We start from the raw sequence: 14,036 nt of genomic DNA, 5'->3' as shown, positions 1-14,036 counted from the left end.
AGACCATATATTAAGCCACAAAGTAACTCTTAGCAAATACAAAAAAGTAGAGATACTACCCTGCATTCTATCAGATAATAATGGAATGAAAAGAAATCAATGGTAAAATAAAGAATAGAAGCTACTCCAACAACTGGAGGCTAAATAATATGCTATTGAAGGAACAATGGATTGCAGAAGACATCAAAGAGGATATGAAAAAATTCTTAGAGGTAATTAAAACACTGATACAATACATAAAAATCTCTGGAACACTATGAAGGCAGTACTAACAGGAAAGTTCATTGCATGGAGTTCATTCCCTAAAAGAAGAAAAAGTCAACCAAAAATGACCTAACCTTCCATCTCAAAGCCCTAGAAAAAGAAGAACAAGTCAACACCAAAAGTAATAGAAGACAGGAAATAATTAAAATTAGAGCTGAGGTCAATGAAATTGAAAAAAAAATGACATAACAAAAAGTTGTTTCTTTGAAAACATAAATAAAATTGATAATTTTTTACCCTGCTAATGAGGAGAAAGAATGCCCAAATTATTAAAATTCATGATGAAAAAGAAAATATAATGATGGATACTATAGAAATACAGAAGATAATTAGAAATTATTTTGAAAATTTGTACTCCAATAAAATATAAATTATTGAAGCCATCGACAATTTTCTAGAGTCATACAATTTATCCAAACTGAATCAGGATGATATACACAAGTTAAAAACATTAATTTCAAGCAATAAAATAGGAAACACAATCAAAAGCCTACCAACAAAGAAAAGGCCAGAACCAGATGGGTTCAGAGCTGAGTTCTACAAGACTTTGAAAGAAGAACTAATACCAATCCATCTCAAATTATTCCATGAAATGAAAACTTCAGATCTATATCTCTAATGGACATAGTTGTAAAAATTCTCAGTACAATTCTGGCAAATCAAATACCCAAAAATATATTAAAAAGATTGTACACCATGATCAGGTGAGATTCATCCCAGGGATACAAGGTTGGTTCAACATATGGAATAGACTCAAGTCATATGATCATCTCAATAGATGCAGAAAAAGCATTTCACAAAATACAGCACCCTTTCATTTTCAAAACTCTAGCAAAACTAGGGACAACAGGAACATAGCTCAACATTGTAAAGACTATCTACACTTAACCTCAGGCTGACATCATTTTTTTTTTTTTTTTGATGCAAGTGAGAGATTTAATCAACAGGGATAAAATTTAGAATTACAACAGTGATTAACACACAAAAATTTAATTATTTTATAAATCTAAAGATAATTATGAATTTTAGGGAAAGCAAAATGAGGTTTCAAAAAGGAGATGTAAGAGATTACAGTTTAAAAGCAAATTGCAAATACATAATCATAACAAAAACACTGAATAGTAACCCTATCAAAATATACTGCGAGAATGGAGGAACAGAAGTACAGGGAGTTGTCTAAAGACAGCTATATTCTCATTTTCCAGAGCAAGAAGTCAGCAGACAATACACACAATGGGAAAAGTCAGGAAATAGTGACGTAAGTGTGGATTTAATGGTAAGAAGTTAAATACTGTAAGAACTAGTTAAAATAGTAGGAAAGTGCTTATCTCTGGGAATAGAATATGATGTGTTAGTATAACAAGTTTTTTGTAACAAACCTCAAAGAGCTATTTGACTTTAAAATGTTCTTATAGAACTATTTAACTATATGCATGGAAAACCAATTAAATTTTTTTTAAAAAAATGTATTTGCAAAAAATAAAAATAGTATTTGCTTTTGAGGATAACTAGATACATGGGTTTGGGATCTATAGAGCTGTCCCAATTTACTTGATTTGAATCAGAACAGAGCAGACCTCCCCCCAAAAAACCACATTAAATCAAGTTCCAGGCTTGTTAAACCACTTTTCTATCCCCTCTGGGTGAGGCAAAAGAACAGGCCAGATGAGACTTTTAAGTTCTTTGCCTGCTTTATTCACCAAACCTTATTAAAAGTATTACATTAAACATTACACCATTGAATGCTAGTGTCCTTGCCCATGGATATCACTAGATATCATTTGAAGTATGTTTGCTGGGAGAGAGGGATTTTTCACTTTTTACTTCTTTTGTCCTTACGTAGTTTGAACTTTTTTGAGTGTATTTTACAGACAGAAAGATAAACACACGTTAGAATATCCTTAATAATTAGTTTATAATCTGTCCTCATGCATCTTGACCCAATTCAACATACAAGATAAAGAGTAATAAAGAAAACATATCTGCAATAAAATATTGCTTAAATCTCAGTAGATGTATCTAAAAGACAAGAAAATGACAAGTAACTGGTGCTAATTATAATTTTTGAATATTATAAAGCAGAAACCAGTTTTCAAGTTCTCTATAGGTAATTAATATACCATGTAAAGTTTCATTTTAAATAAATGAAAGCATATTCTTTAGATCGATATGATTTCCTAACTTTCTCAGCAAGAAAACTCAAGTTTACCTCTAAACCGCCATGATTCATGTTTCTTTTGTGCTCTACAGTACTAGAAAAAAGCTAGGCCCATGAACAAATATACTAGGAGTTACTCACTTATGTAAATTTATCTAATAAAATCAGCTAGGGAGAAAAAAATCAATAATGTCACATAATAAGCATAAATTTTAAATTTTTCTATAATTCCTTAAACAATATTTTACAAGATTTAACCTGTTGATTTCCTTCTTGCTTTTTGTTACTCTGTAACAGAACTGTGATCTTCTTGATAAAAAGAACTCAAAATAATGAATTCTCTTTCACCAAACTCGGCTTTTGTTAAACTTATCGTAAATCCACTACATCACACTGACTCTTTGATAATAAAATGGGGTAAACCATGAAAACTAAAATCTTAGAGAACTACAATCGGGATGAATGTTTTTCTTATGTCCTCATTTAAATACATATGTTGAAAAGAAATTATCAACTTAGTAAATATTAGTGGCTTTGGAAATCACATTTCAATATTTTTTAATTACATGAAATAACTGATATAAATTCAAGGACTTCAAAAAGTCAAAGAATGAAAAAGAAGAAATTAAATGTTTTCAAAGTCATCTTTGTGACACAGCCATCACTGACAAGTTTTAAATGTAGAAGCATTAAGAAAGTTTAAACTTAATTTTTTAAAAAATAATTTCCCCTTTATTTAACTCTAAAATTCCAGGAAGAAAAAAGTTCCATCCACTTACCTCAGTAATTGGCTGCCCCTGAGATGTCAAATCCAGTTCTTGAGGGCGTGTCACTTTATCAATATCCAAAGAATCCATGCTGGAGGCTGCAGACGTGATGCTAGAACGTGAGGAGTTACTAATAGAGCGAACTTCAGCATCACTCACTGTGCCTGCTGATGCGGTTCTTCTGTGCTGATTAGTTACTAAGGGCTTAGTATCTTCTAGTAGAGATTGCTGAGCAGCCTCGTCCATGCTCAAGGAGACCTGTTCTAATTGTGCAGTGATGTCATCTAGAGAGTAGTTAGCATGAGAAGGTTTAGTTATCCTATTAGATGAAGAAGATAATCCTTTCAAGGTGCCATGTTTTGATGTATGTCGGTTAGCAGGTAATTTCTGAGTAGTTTTTGTTTCTGTGACTTGACACTTACTATTTCCTGAACCAATACTGCTGAGCTCCTGCTCTATAGAGCAAAGATCGGCCATCAGGGCATCCAGATCAACAGTCTCTCCCTGATTCAGAGCTTCATTCAAGTTGTATATGGAGAAACGATAAGAAAAATTGGCCATGTTTGTTTCCTGGCGAAGAGGAGATCTTTTCACTGGTTCTATGGGTTTGTCAGAATCCAAAGTCTGAGTGAGTTTGTCCAGTTCCCCAAGCCAGGCTCCAAACATTTTGTCCAGGTCCTGGTCTTCCTTGTCACTGTCTTCTTCAGCACCATGGTCAATTTCTTCATCTGAAAGCTGCTCCATCGCTACAGCCGCTCAGTCCTCCGGCGGCCCCGGACAGGGTTGCCACTGCTCGCGCTCCTCCAGCCACCGCCTCCTCCCCAGGCGCGGCGCTCCTTCCCCAGAGACGCAGACAGCGCCGGCAGCTCCCCCGCCGCCCGCTCCGTGACTGGCTGACGGACCCACGGACCTACCGGGTGGCCGCAGCGGCCGCGGACCTGAGTGCGACCGCATCCAGCCGAGTCGCAGAAGCCTGACATCATTCTAAATGGAGAAAATTAAAGGCATTCCCTCTAAAAACTGGAACAATACAGGGATGCCCTCTCTCACCACTTTTATTTAACATAGTTCTTGAAACACTGGCCAGAACAGACAGAAGAAATTAAAGGGATATATATAGAAATAGAAGAACTTAAATTAGCATTATTTGCTGATGATATGATTCTATACCTAGAAGACCCTAAAAGCACCACCAGAAAACTTCTAGAACTAGTAAATGAATTCAACAAATAGCAGGATATAAAATCAACAACCATAAATCAAAGGCATTTCTGTTTATCAGTGACAAATCCTCTGAGAAGGAAATGAGGAAAACTACCCATTTACAATCACCTCAAAAAAAAATAAGAAACTTGGGAGTCAACTTCATGAAAGAGGTGAAAGATGTATACAATGAAAACTACAGAACCCTAAAGAAAGAAATCAAAGAAGATCATAGAAGATAGAAAGATCTACCTTGCTCCTGGATAGGCAGAATTAATATTATCAAAATGACTATACTACCAAAAGCACTATACATATTTAATGCAATTCTGATCAAAATTCCAATGGAATGCCCTTTTGCCCTTTTCACCACTTCCATTTAATGTAGTCCTTGAAACTCTAGCCAGAGCAATTAGATAGATGAAAGAAAGGAATTAAAGAAACACGGCTAGAAAAAGAAGAACTCAAACTATCACTATTTTCCAACAACATGATTCTATACTTAGAGGATCCAAAATATTTCACAAGAAAACTTCTAGAAGTCATTCTGAATTAATTCAGTAAAGTAGAAGGATATAAAACCAACACCCATAAATCAAATGTGTTTATGTACCTCAGTCATAAATCCTCTAAAAGAGAAACTAGGAAAACTACCCCATTTACAATAGCCTCAAACAAATAAAACAAAATACTTGGGAATAAACAAAAGAGGTGAAAGACCTCTACAATAAAAACTACAGAATGCTAAATAACTAAATTAAAGAAGACCTTAGAAGATGGAAAGATCTCCCTTGTTTTTGGCTAGGCAGAATTAATATTGTCAAAATGACCATACTACCAAAAGCACTATACACATTTAATAAATTTCAATCAAAACCCCATGATATTCCTCATATAAATAGAAAAACACAATTGTGTAAACCATCTCGAAAAATAAGAGACCAGAATAGCCAAAGCAATCCTTAGAAGAGTGAAGCAGGTGGCATCACAATACCAGAGATTCAACTATCCTACAGAGCAATAAAAGCAAAAATGGCATGGTATTGGCACCAAAATAGACATGTAGACCAGTGATACATAATAGAGGACACAGAGACAAACCCACATAAATACAGTTATCTCATACTAGAGAAAGGCACCAAAAACATAATGGAGAAAAGATAGCCTCTTCAACAAATGGTGCTGGGAAAACTGAAAATCCATATGCAGTAAAATGAAATCAAGTCATTATCTCTCACCATTCACAAAACTCAACTCAAAGTGCTTCAAAGATCCAGGAATTTGACCAGAGACCCTGTGCCTAATAGAAGAAAATGTAGGCCCAAATTTTCCTCATGTCATATCAGGCCCTGAATTCCTTAACAAGATTCCTATAGCACAAGAAACACAATCAAGAATCAATAAATGGGATGGATTCAAATTAAAAAGCTGCTTCTCAGCAAAAGAAGCAATCAGTAAGAAAAACTTTTCATGTAGGTAACAAGCAAATATTATGAGATGATTTTTGTCCAACTTCTTCATTGAGCATTAGGATATGAATCTGTGGATTCAGTTATTGGGGAATTATGAAATTTTAGAGGTATTGTATTGTCTTGTTTCCTCATGTTGTCTGTGTTGCTATGCTGAGGTCTGTGAATAAAGTTGGATACATTTCTATTCTACTATTATATGTGGATCCTTTTAGTGAACAATTATCTCTTTGGCATGTGACCTGGCCACACTTATATCTCAGTGTTAAAGCCCCAACTGAACAGGACTAAAATGTTAGGTTCACTCACCAGAATCCTCTAAGAGGAAAGAATAACCAGTAACAGTAACACCATAGAAGCAAAATATATCTCAACTAATAATGACTCCATTAATAAAATTGGAGAAGTGGGAAATAACAATATGCACCTGGCTGAAAAAATAAGATTTAGTGACAGTAAATTTAACAACATGTAGTGAAAGAAATAGAAGAAGAAAAAAGTGGTGGCAGGTAACAGAAGAAAAAATGGAAAGAAAAGAAAAAAATGATAAAGGATGAGACTTCATTAGGATATGAGTTTAAAGAGAAAAAACAAAAGAAACAAAAAGATCCCACAAATTAGAAAAAAAACATGAGGGACAAATACTGAGGGAAACCCATATACAGTAAGTGACCAAAAACCAAGAACAACAACAAGAAAACTTTGAGATTTTCCCTTGCTGATGTAATTAAAAGGAACACACTTCCATCCAGTAATTTTTTTATTTTATCCATTTAAAAAAATAAATGACAGCAGAATGCATTACAATTCTTATTACACATATACAGCACAATTTTTCATATCTCTGGTTATATATAAAGAATGTTGACACCAATTTGTGTTTTTATACATGTACTTTGGATAATGATGTCTATCACATTCCATCATCCTTGCTAACCCCCTGCCCCCTCCTTTTCTCTCCAACTCCTCTGCCCTATCTAGAGTTCCTCTGTTCCTCCCATGCTCCCCCTACCTACCCCACTATGAATCAGCCTCCTTATATCAGAGAAAACATTTGGCATTTATTTTTTGGGGATAAGCTAACTTCACTTGGCATTATCTCTCCAATGCCATCCATTTACTTGCAAATGCCATGATTTTATTCTCTTTTATTGCTGAGTAAATTTCCATTGTGTATATATGCCACATTTTTTTTATCCATTCATCTAGTGAAGGGCATCTAGGTTGGCTCCACAGTTTAGCTATTGTAAATTGTGCTGCTATAAACATTGATGTGGCTGTTGTCCCTGTAGTATGCTCATTTTTAAGTCCTTTGTGTATAGACTGAAGAGAGGGATAGCTGTGTCAAATGGTGGTTCCATTTCCAGATTTCCAAGGTATCTTCATACTGGCTGCACCAATTTGCAGTCCCACCAGCAATGTATGAGTGTACCTTTCTTCCCACATCCTCACCAACACTTATTGTTGTTTATATGCATAGTAGCTGCCATTAACTGGAGTGAGATGGTATCTTAAAATAGTTTTGATTTGCATTTCTCTAATTGCTAGAAATGATGAACATTTTTTCATATATTTGTTGATTAATTGTATATCCTCTTCTGAGAAGTGTCTGTTCAGGTCCTTGGCCTATTTATTGGTTGGGTTATTTTTTTTTTTTGTGCTTGTTTATATACTCTAGGGATTAGTGCTCTATCTGATATGTGAGGGGTAAGAATTTGCTCTTAGTATGTAGGCTCTCTGTTCACCTCACTGATTGTTTCTTTTTCTGAGAAGAAACATTTTAGATTGAATCCATCCCATTTATTGATTTTTAATTCTTGCATTATAAGAGTTTTATTAAGGAAGTTGGGGTCTAATCCCACATGATGAAGATTAGGGCCTACTTTTTCTTCTATTACATGCTGAGTCTCTGGTAAACTGAGACTCTGGAAAGTCTCTGGTAAATTAAATCTCTAGGTCCTTGATCCACTTTGAGTTGAGTTTTGTGCATGGTGAGGAATAGAGATTTAATTTCATTTTGTTGCATTTGTCCATCCAGGGATTCTAGTTTTAGAATCTAGTAGCTTTGGGGGGTTTCATGGAAGGAACTAGATTTACCTGTTTCTTCCCAGTTGCAGCCTAAACAGGCCAAGCCTGGGAATGGTGTATATGCTCAGCTCCTCTCCTTCTTGGCCCCAAGAGTGTCCTGAGGGAAAGTTGGAAGCTGCATAGGTATAGTCATGCTCAGTATTTGTTTTTGAACCCAGAGATGTGGTCTGTTTCTAACAAGAGCTACCTGATAAACCCTCTACCTTGTGGACTCTGCAGGCCAGGCCATAGTACAGACCTCACTTCTGGAGTCCTTCAGTCAGTGAATTTAGGTTTTTTTTGTGTGTGCAAGAATCCAGGTTCCATGGGGCTTCTTTCTAGTGTCTCTGAGCATGGCAGAAGCAGTCTGCCTGCAGAACTTGGGCTTGGTTGGAGGAGCTATTGGCAATAAGCTTTCCATCAGACCCTGCCCCTTTGCTCCAGGACACTTCTTCCTTTGGAGAACACACAGCTGGTCTCTCACACTGTCATAAGTCTCAGAGTATCCATTTGAAATGGGCAGTTCTGTCCACTGCATTTGACTCTAAACACAGTTCAACAGCCAGACCAAACCTCACATTCCTGGGGCACAATCCTGCCAGTCTCATTCTTGAGCCCAGTCTATGAGGTGGGCAACACAATGACTGTGAAGGGATATGGCTGCTGTGTCTTGGAGCTAATTTTTTATTGTTTTGCAGGGGTGTCTGGTCTCTCACACAGACATTCCTACAATGGAATCTTTTGAAATGGACTCCCCCTCAGGGCTCTAATGGACTATGCAGGGAATTGCTTGGAACCTTCTTGGTGGAAGTGTAGACAACTTTTCCAAATGCCTCTGAGCATGGTACTGTGTTCAGGAAGGAGAATATTGCTCACATGTGTGGAGCTGCATGTAGTAAATTTTCTACCAGATCCTACCCTGGAACTCATTGTCACATACCTCCAAACACCACATAAATTAAAAAAAAAAAAGTGTCCTTGGCTTCTATCTCTGAGGTAGACCACAAGAACATCCCTCCAGCTGCTCAGAGCTCTCACAAGATCTGTATCTGACCTTCTTTCCTAGACTCAGCTTGACTCTTGTTGGTGGGAGTCTTCTGACATAGTGAATTCATTTCACAGTTGGGTCTTGGAGATATAAAATAAAAAAGTTTGAAGCTTTTGATCTATCATGAAGAAAGCCTAAAAAAAGACCCCAGTTGGAGGTAGCTCCTGGGGAGGTACTGAATCTGCAGGTAGATTTCACAATTCATCCATCCTCCTTGACATCTCAGGTATAAACCAAGGCTCTCTTGTACTGAAACTATTTGTTAACTTTAGAAGGGTCTGCTTTTCTGTGGATCTCTGTGATTCTCCCCTTCATGCTGTCAGAGGGCAGTTTCCCATCTTCCTCCCAATTAATTTCCCCTAGTCCAACTGCAATCTATTTCTTTTATGAAGACTGTTATTAGTCTAAAAGCCAATCTCTGGATTTTATCTAGCCACTGGTTCTCCATAATCAATTCTAGTGTTTTCCCATAGCCTCTTTATGTCTTTGTTCAGCCTCATACCAAATGATCTGATTCAAACTCAGGAGAGTTAGTAAGCCTTGTGTGCTTATTGCTAAAGTCTTTTCTTTCTTGGTATCCTTTGTTTACTTATTAGGTGGAAATGTTGTATACTCTTCCTCATGTATGTGTGCTGTAATGTAAAAGTCAAATATAGAAACAGTATCTTACTACTTTGTCATGTTATTAAAATAGATTTTCTGTGAATTATCAAAAGGTAGTTGCACATTTTTAAACCCTCAAAGACCTAAATGAAGCATCTGCAATAGTCCGTCTCAGCATGACATAAGTCAAACACTTATCATACAAGTATCTTAACATTAAAACAGTCTGTCAACAGGAAATTTTGAATCTTTAATGCTGTAGAAAGCAATTTTGATTATAAAATTTTTTTTACATTTTTTTCAAATGTCTTATTTTTGGTGGGTATGAAAAATATTGTTAAGTACACTGAGGTTATTTCCTTGTGCACATATGTACATCCATGGGTATCATATCAGTGGACATGCTTATTCTTCCATCCTGGTTTTAGGGTGTGGGTAGCCACATGAAGACATTAGTTCAGCTTTTTTGTGAAGAATACAGGTGAGGCTCTCTTTAGAAGCCCTTCAATTTTCAAAATGAACTTAGTTGTCTAATTTTTAAGACTCACTGATTTCAAAATAGGAAATTTGGGAGCCTTATTAGAGAAGGGCTAGGAAATCTTTATGCAACTCATTATTGATATCAATTTTAGCAGAATAACATTGAAAGTGTTCCAAAGCAGACTGTTGGTCATTTACCTTGTGATGTATACCAAAGAGCAAAACAGTAAATGGACATGTGAATGTAAGAACCACATATTATAAAAAATTGATTGGATAGAATTTTTGTCTAAAACATGTGCACTAGTATATTTAAACAGTGGAAAAATTACAACTACTAGAATATAAAACTGTAATGCACCGATAAAATTATGAAAAAAGAAACTAGCTAGAGCACTTCAAGTATACATTTATTATAGAACATAAAATTTATAAATAATTGTCAAATATACAGTATCTTAATAAAATAGTTTATCAAAGTAAATTGTTTAAAAAACTTTATTTAAATAAGAAACAAACTATAAATGAAGATGTCATCAATCATGAAAAATTAAGACTGGTGATCCAACATGGCGGCCGGCAAGGAAGCAGCACTTTCAGTATCTCCACATTAACCGGATCAGAAACACCCATTAAAACAGCTACATTCTACCTACTGAGGAACTTCTAGCAAAATTCCGCTGAAAGGAGACCTGCCAGGAATTAGTAAGTTTATTAGAGGTGACAGTTGGCCCCAGACAAGTGAATCTTGGCCGGCCACGCGGGCGCAGAGGTCCAATCCCACAGCCACCGACCGACCGGCTCTGCAAGCGGCCCCCGGCGGCCTGGGGCAGCGAGAAGGGTCCCCGCCTGGCCCGGCAGACGGCCCCCGCCATCCCGGCTCTCCTGGCGGCCCCGCTCGCTCTGTGATCAGCCACCCCGCCCGCCCGGCTCTTAGCCACGAGGCCGCTGCCTACCCGGTTCTACAAGCGGCCCCCGGCGGCCGGTGCGGCGAGAAGGGTCCCTGCCTGGCCTGGCAAACGGCCTGCGCCCTCCTGGCTCCGCTAACGGCCCCACCCACCCGGCAAACGACCCCCGCCCTCCCGGCTCAGCTGGCGGCCCCGCCCCCGGCCAGCGCAGGCCTGGCTCTGCAGGCGGCCCTCGGAGGCCCGTGCAGCGAGAAGGGTCCCCGCCTGGCCCGGCAGATGGCCTGTGCCCTCCCGGCTCTGCTAACGCCCCGCCCGCGGCTAATGGCCCCCTGCCCTTTGGGCTCTGCAAACGGCCCTGCCCACCCGGCAAACGGCCCCCCGCCCTCCGGGCTCTGCTGGCGCCCTGCCCGCGGCCAGCGCCGGCCCGGCTCTGCAGGCGGCCCCCAGCAGCCCGCGCAGTGAGAAGGGTCCCCGCCTGGCCCGGCAGACGGCCGTGCCCTCCTGGCTCTGCTAACGGCCCCGCCCCCACTGCGAACGGCCCCGCCCACCTGGCAAATGGCTCCCCCCCGAGACTACGTGAAGGGAATCTAACCAAGCCTTTATGAAATAGCGAACTGGGAACTAAAACCAGAGATTGTGTCAGACCAGAGACAAGCCAGTTCCACCCCTCCCTTCGGACACTCCAGCAAGGAGGCAGGGGCCCGCCATAGCAGAGAGGGGAAGTCACCAAAGTTCGGCCAAAGAGATTCCTTCCCAGCGGAATCTACTTTAGCAGGTGTGTGACTCCCACCCGCATCAGATACAAACAACCGGGAAACTTCAAAATCTCTCCGTGGGTGTGACCGTAAGGGCCAAAGGACTCTCGACCCCCAACTCCCAATACTGCCAGTGACGTGGGCATGACTGTATGGGCGGAGGGAAGCAGAGAAGACTCCCCACCCCCAACTCCCCCAACCGCCAACTGAGAGGGCGTGACGGTAGGGGCGGAGGGAAACAGAGGACACTCCATACCCCCAACTCCTCCTACCACCAGGGGAGTGGTCGTGATTGTAGGGGCTGAGGGAAGCAGAGGGGATCCTCGACCCCCAACTCCCATTACCACCAGTGGCGACACCAATGGTCTTAGCCGCCAGATTCTGAAGGTGTGCCCACCAAAGGGGTCCGGAAAAATTAAACTATTGACTCCCAGAACACAGCTCCACAGCACTGGGGCTTAGATGAATGACAGAGAGAGTGCTCAGTCGTTAGGGAAATAGAGCACTCAAAGGGGCTGAAAGTGTAACCAAATCCTTGGAGAACATCCTCCGGTGCACAGGACCTGGCTGGCTGGCAGGAGGAAGGGGAGGAGGGGCCGTAGAAGTGAAACAGCTCTGGACCAACAGGATTGAGAGGCTCCCAGGAGCCGCCTTACAGGGATTGCTGTTGACACATTGAGGGCAAATCTCAGCCCGGAGGGCACAGCTTTGCCTACGGGAAGAGAAGAAAACGGATCTCTAAGACCTAATTTTATTTCTTATTTTATTTTTTCTCTCCCTTTTTCCCTCTTTCTCTCCCCTTCCAAGTTTTATTGTTCTTTCCATTCTCCTCTATGCTATCTAACTCCCCCTCCTTCTTTCTTTTCAAGAGCACCTTCCTTCCCCTTCCCCCCAACTTTCATCCCAAGCATTACGTCCTCCATTTCATGTAACTGTCTAAATGCAAACAGGTGAATGTTTCGAGGCCGTCTATAGTGCTCCTAAATACCTAGCTACTACCAACACCCTGATCCAATTGACGGTTAGCATCCCCCTTCAGTAGAGCAATCTTCTAAAGTAGCCAAGACATACTAACCCTTTTACCTTCATAGCACCTAACCTAAAGTCCTAAGAACAAAAAACAAATCACTATATGCATACAAAATCCGGAAGCCCTTTATAAATTGAATGAATCAGCTCTAAAGTACAATAAAGCCCAACATCTATAGGCATAATCTCCCACCACAAAGGAGAGACAACAGAGATAAACAAAGCCAAAACAAATGTATAGGAGAAAGCAGTTACAAAGCAGTCAAACGGAGCTGGAAAGTAACGTGAACAACATGAAAAAACCAGGGAAAAAAGGAGTACAGATAATGCAGGACAACTTAAATCTACAGGAGGACCTAGAAGCATCAGAAACATGGACAGGGAAAGAAATCAAGGCATACCTAACTCAGATGGAACGGAATTTTAGAGAAGACATGAGACAGCAAATCCAAGAATTGAAAGTATATTTTGAAAACCAACTAAACAAACAAATTCAAACTGCAAAGAACGAGCTTTACCAGGAGATAGAGATCTTAAAAAAAAACCAAACAGTGATTTTAGAAATGCAAGAAACCATAAACCAGATTAAAAATCTGCCTACGGGAAGATTAAAAATGCTAACGAGAATATTACAAATAGACTAGATCAAGTAGAAGTCAGAACATCAGATAATGAAGACAAAGTTTATCAACTTGAAAAGAATATAGTCAATACTGAAAAGATGCTTAAATCTCACGAGCAATCTATCCAAGAGATATGGGATCTCATCAAAAAACCAAATTTGAGAGTCATTGGGATAGAAGAAGGCACAGAGGTTCAAGCCAAAGGAATGGACAACCTATTGAATGAAATAATCCTAGAAAACTTCCCAGAGATGAAAGATGGAATGGATTGCCAAATCCTGGAAGCCTACAGGACCCCAAACATCCAAAACTGTAATAGGCCAACTCCAAGACATATAATTATGAAGATAGCCAACATACAGAACAAGGAGAGAATATTAAAAGCTACGAGGGAAAGGAGGCAGATTACATTCAGGGGTAAACCAATTAGGTTAACGGCTGATTTTTCATCACAGACTTTGAAAGCGAGAAGATCCTGGAACAATGTATTTCAAACACTGAAAAATAATGGATTCCAACCAAGAATACTGTATCCAGCAAAATTAAGCTTCAGATTTGACAATGAAATTAAAATCTTTCATGATAAACAAAAAGCTAAAAGATTTCACAGCCAGAAAACCAGCACTGCAAAGCATTTTGGGCAAAATTCTACAAGAAGAGGA

At 39.4% G+C, this 14,036-nt stretch overlaps 1 protein-coding gene across 1 annotated transcript; it reads right to left on the bottom strand.

The window, feature by feature from the left end:
- Nucleotides 1–333: 333 nt before the first annotated feature.
- LOC139705511 (ras-associated and pleckstrin homology domains-containing protein 1-like) lies at nt 334–3,959 on the bottom strand. The gene is made up of 3 exons (XM_071611740.1): nt 3,612–3,959; nt 3,202–3,473; nt 334–354 (listed from the first exon to the last, which is right to left on the bottom strand). The coding sequence occupies exons 1-3, from the start codon at nt 3,931–3,933 to the stop codon at nt 334–336; spliced, it is 615 nt and encodes a 204-aa protein (XP_071467841.1). The 5' UTR covers nt 3,934–3,959.
- Between the last annotated feature and the right edge of the window lie 10,077 nt (nt 3,960–14,036).

The sequence above is a fragment of the Marmota flaviventris genome, chromosome 4, assembly GCF_047511675.1.
Source record: "Marmota flaviventris isolate mMarFla1 chromosome 4, mMarFla1.hap1, whole genome shotgun sequence".
Taxonomy (NCBI): Eukaryota; Metazoa; Chordata; class Mammalia; order Rodentia; family Sciuridae; genus Marmota; species Marmota flaviventris.
The sequence above is the reverse complement of the archived record's forward strand: the minus strand, read 5'-3'. Positions and strand labels throughout refer to the sequence as shown.

Excerpts from the sequence above, each read along its gene's own strand:
- LOC139705511 (XM_071611740.1), bottom strand. The coding sequence starts at position 3,933 with ATGGAGCAGCTTTCAGATGAAGAAATTGACCATGGTGCTGAAGAAGAC. Across the intron at positions 3,474-3,611 it reads CAGTATTGGTTCAGGAAATA|ATGACATCACTGCACAATTA; the intron begins GTAAGTGTCAAG and ends ACTACTCTCTAG. Across the intron at positions 355-3,201 it reads AGGGGCAGCCAATTACTGAG|GGCTTTGAGATGGAAGGTTA; the intron begins GTAAGTGGATGG and ends TTCTTTTTCTAG.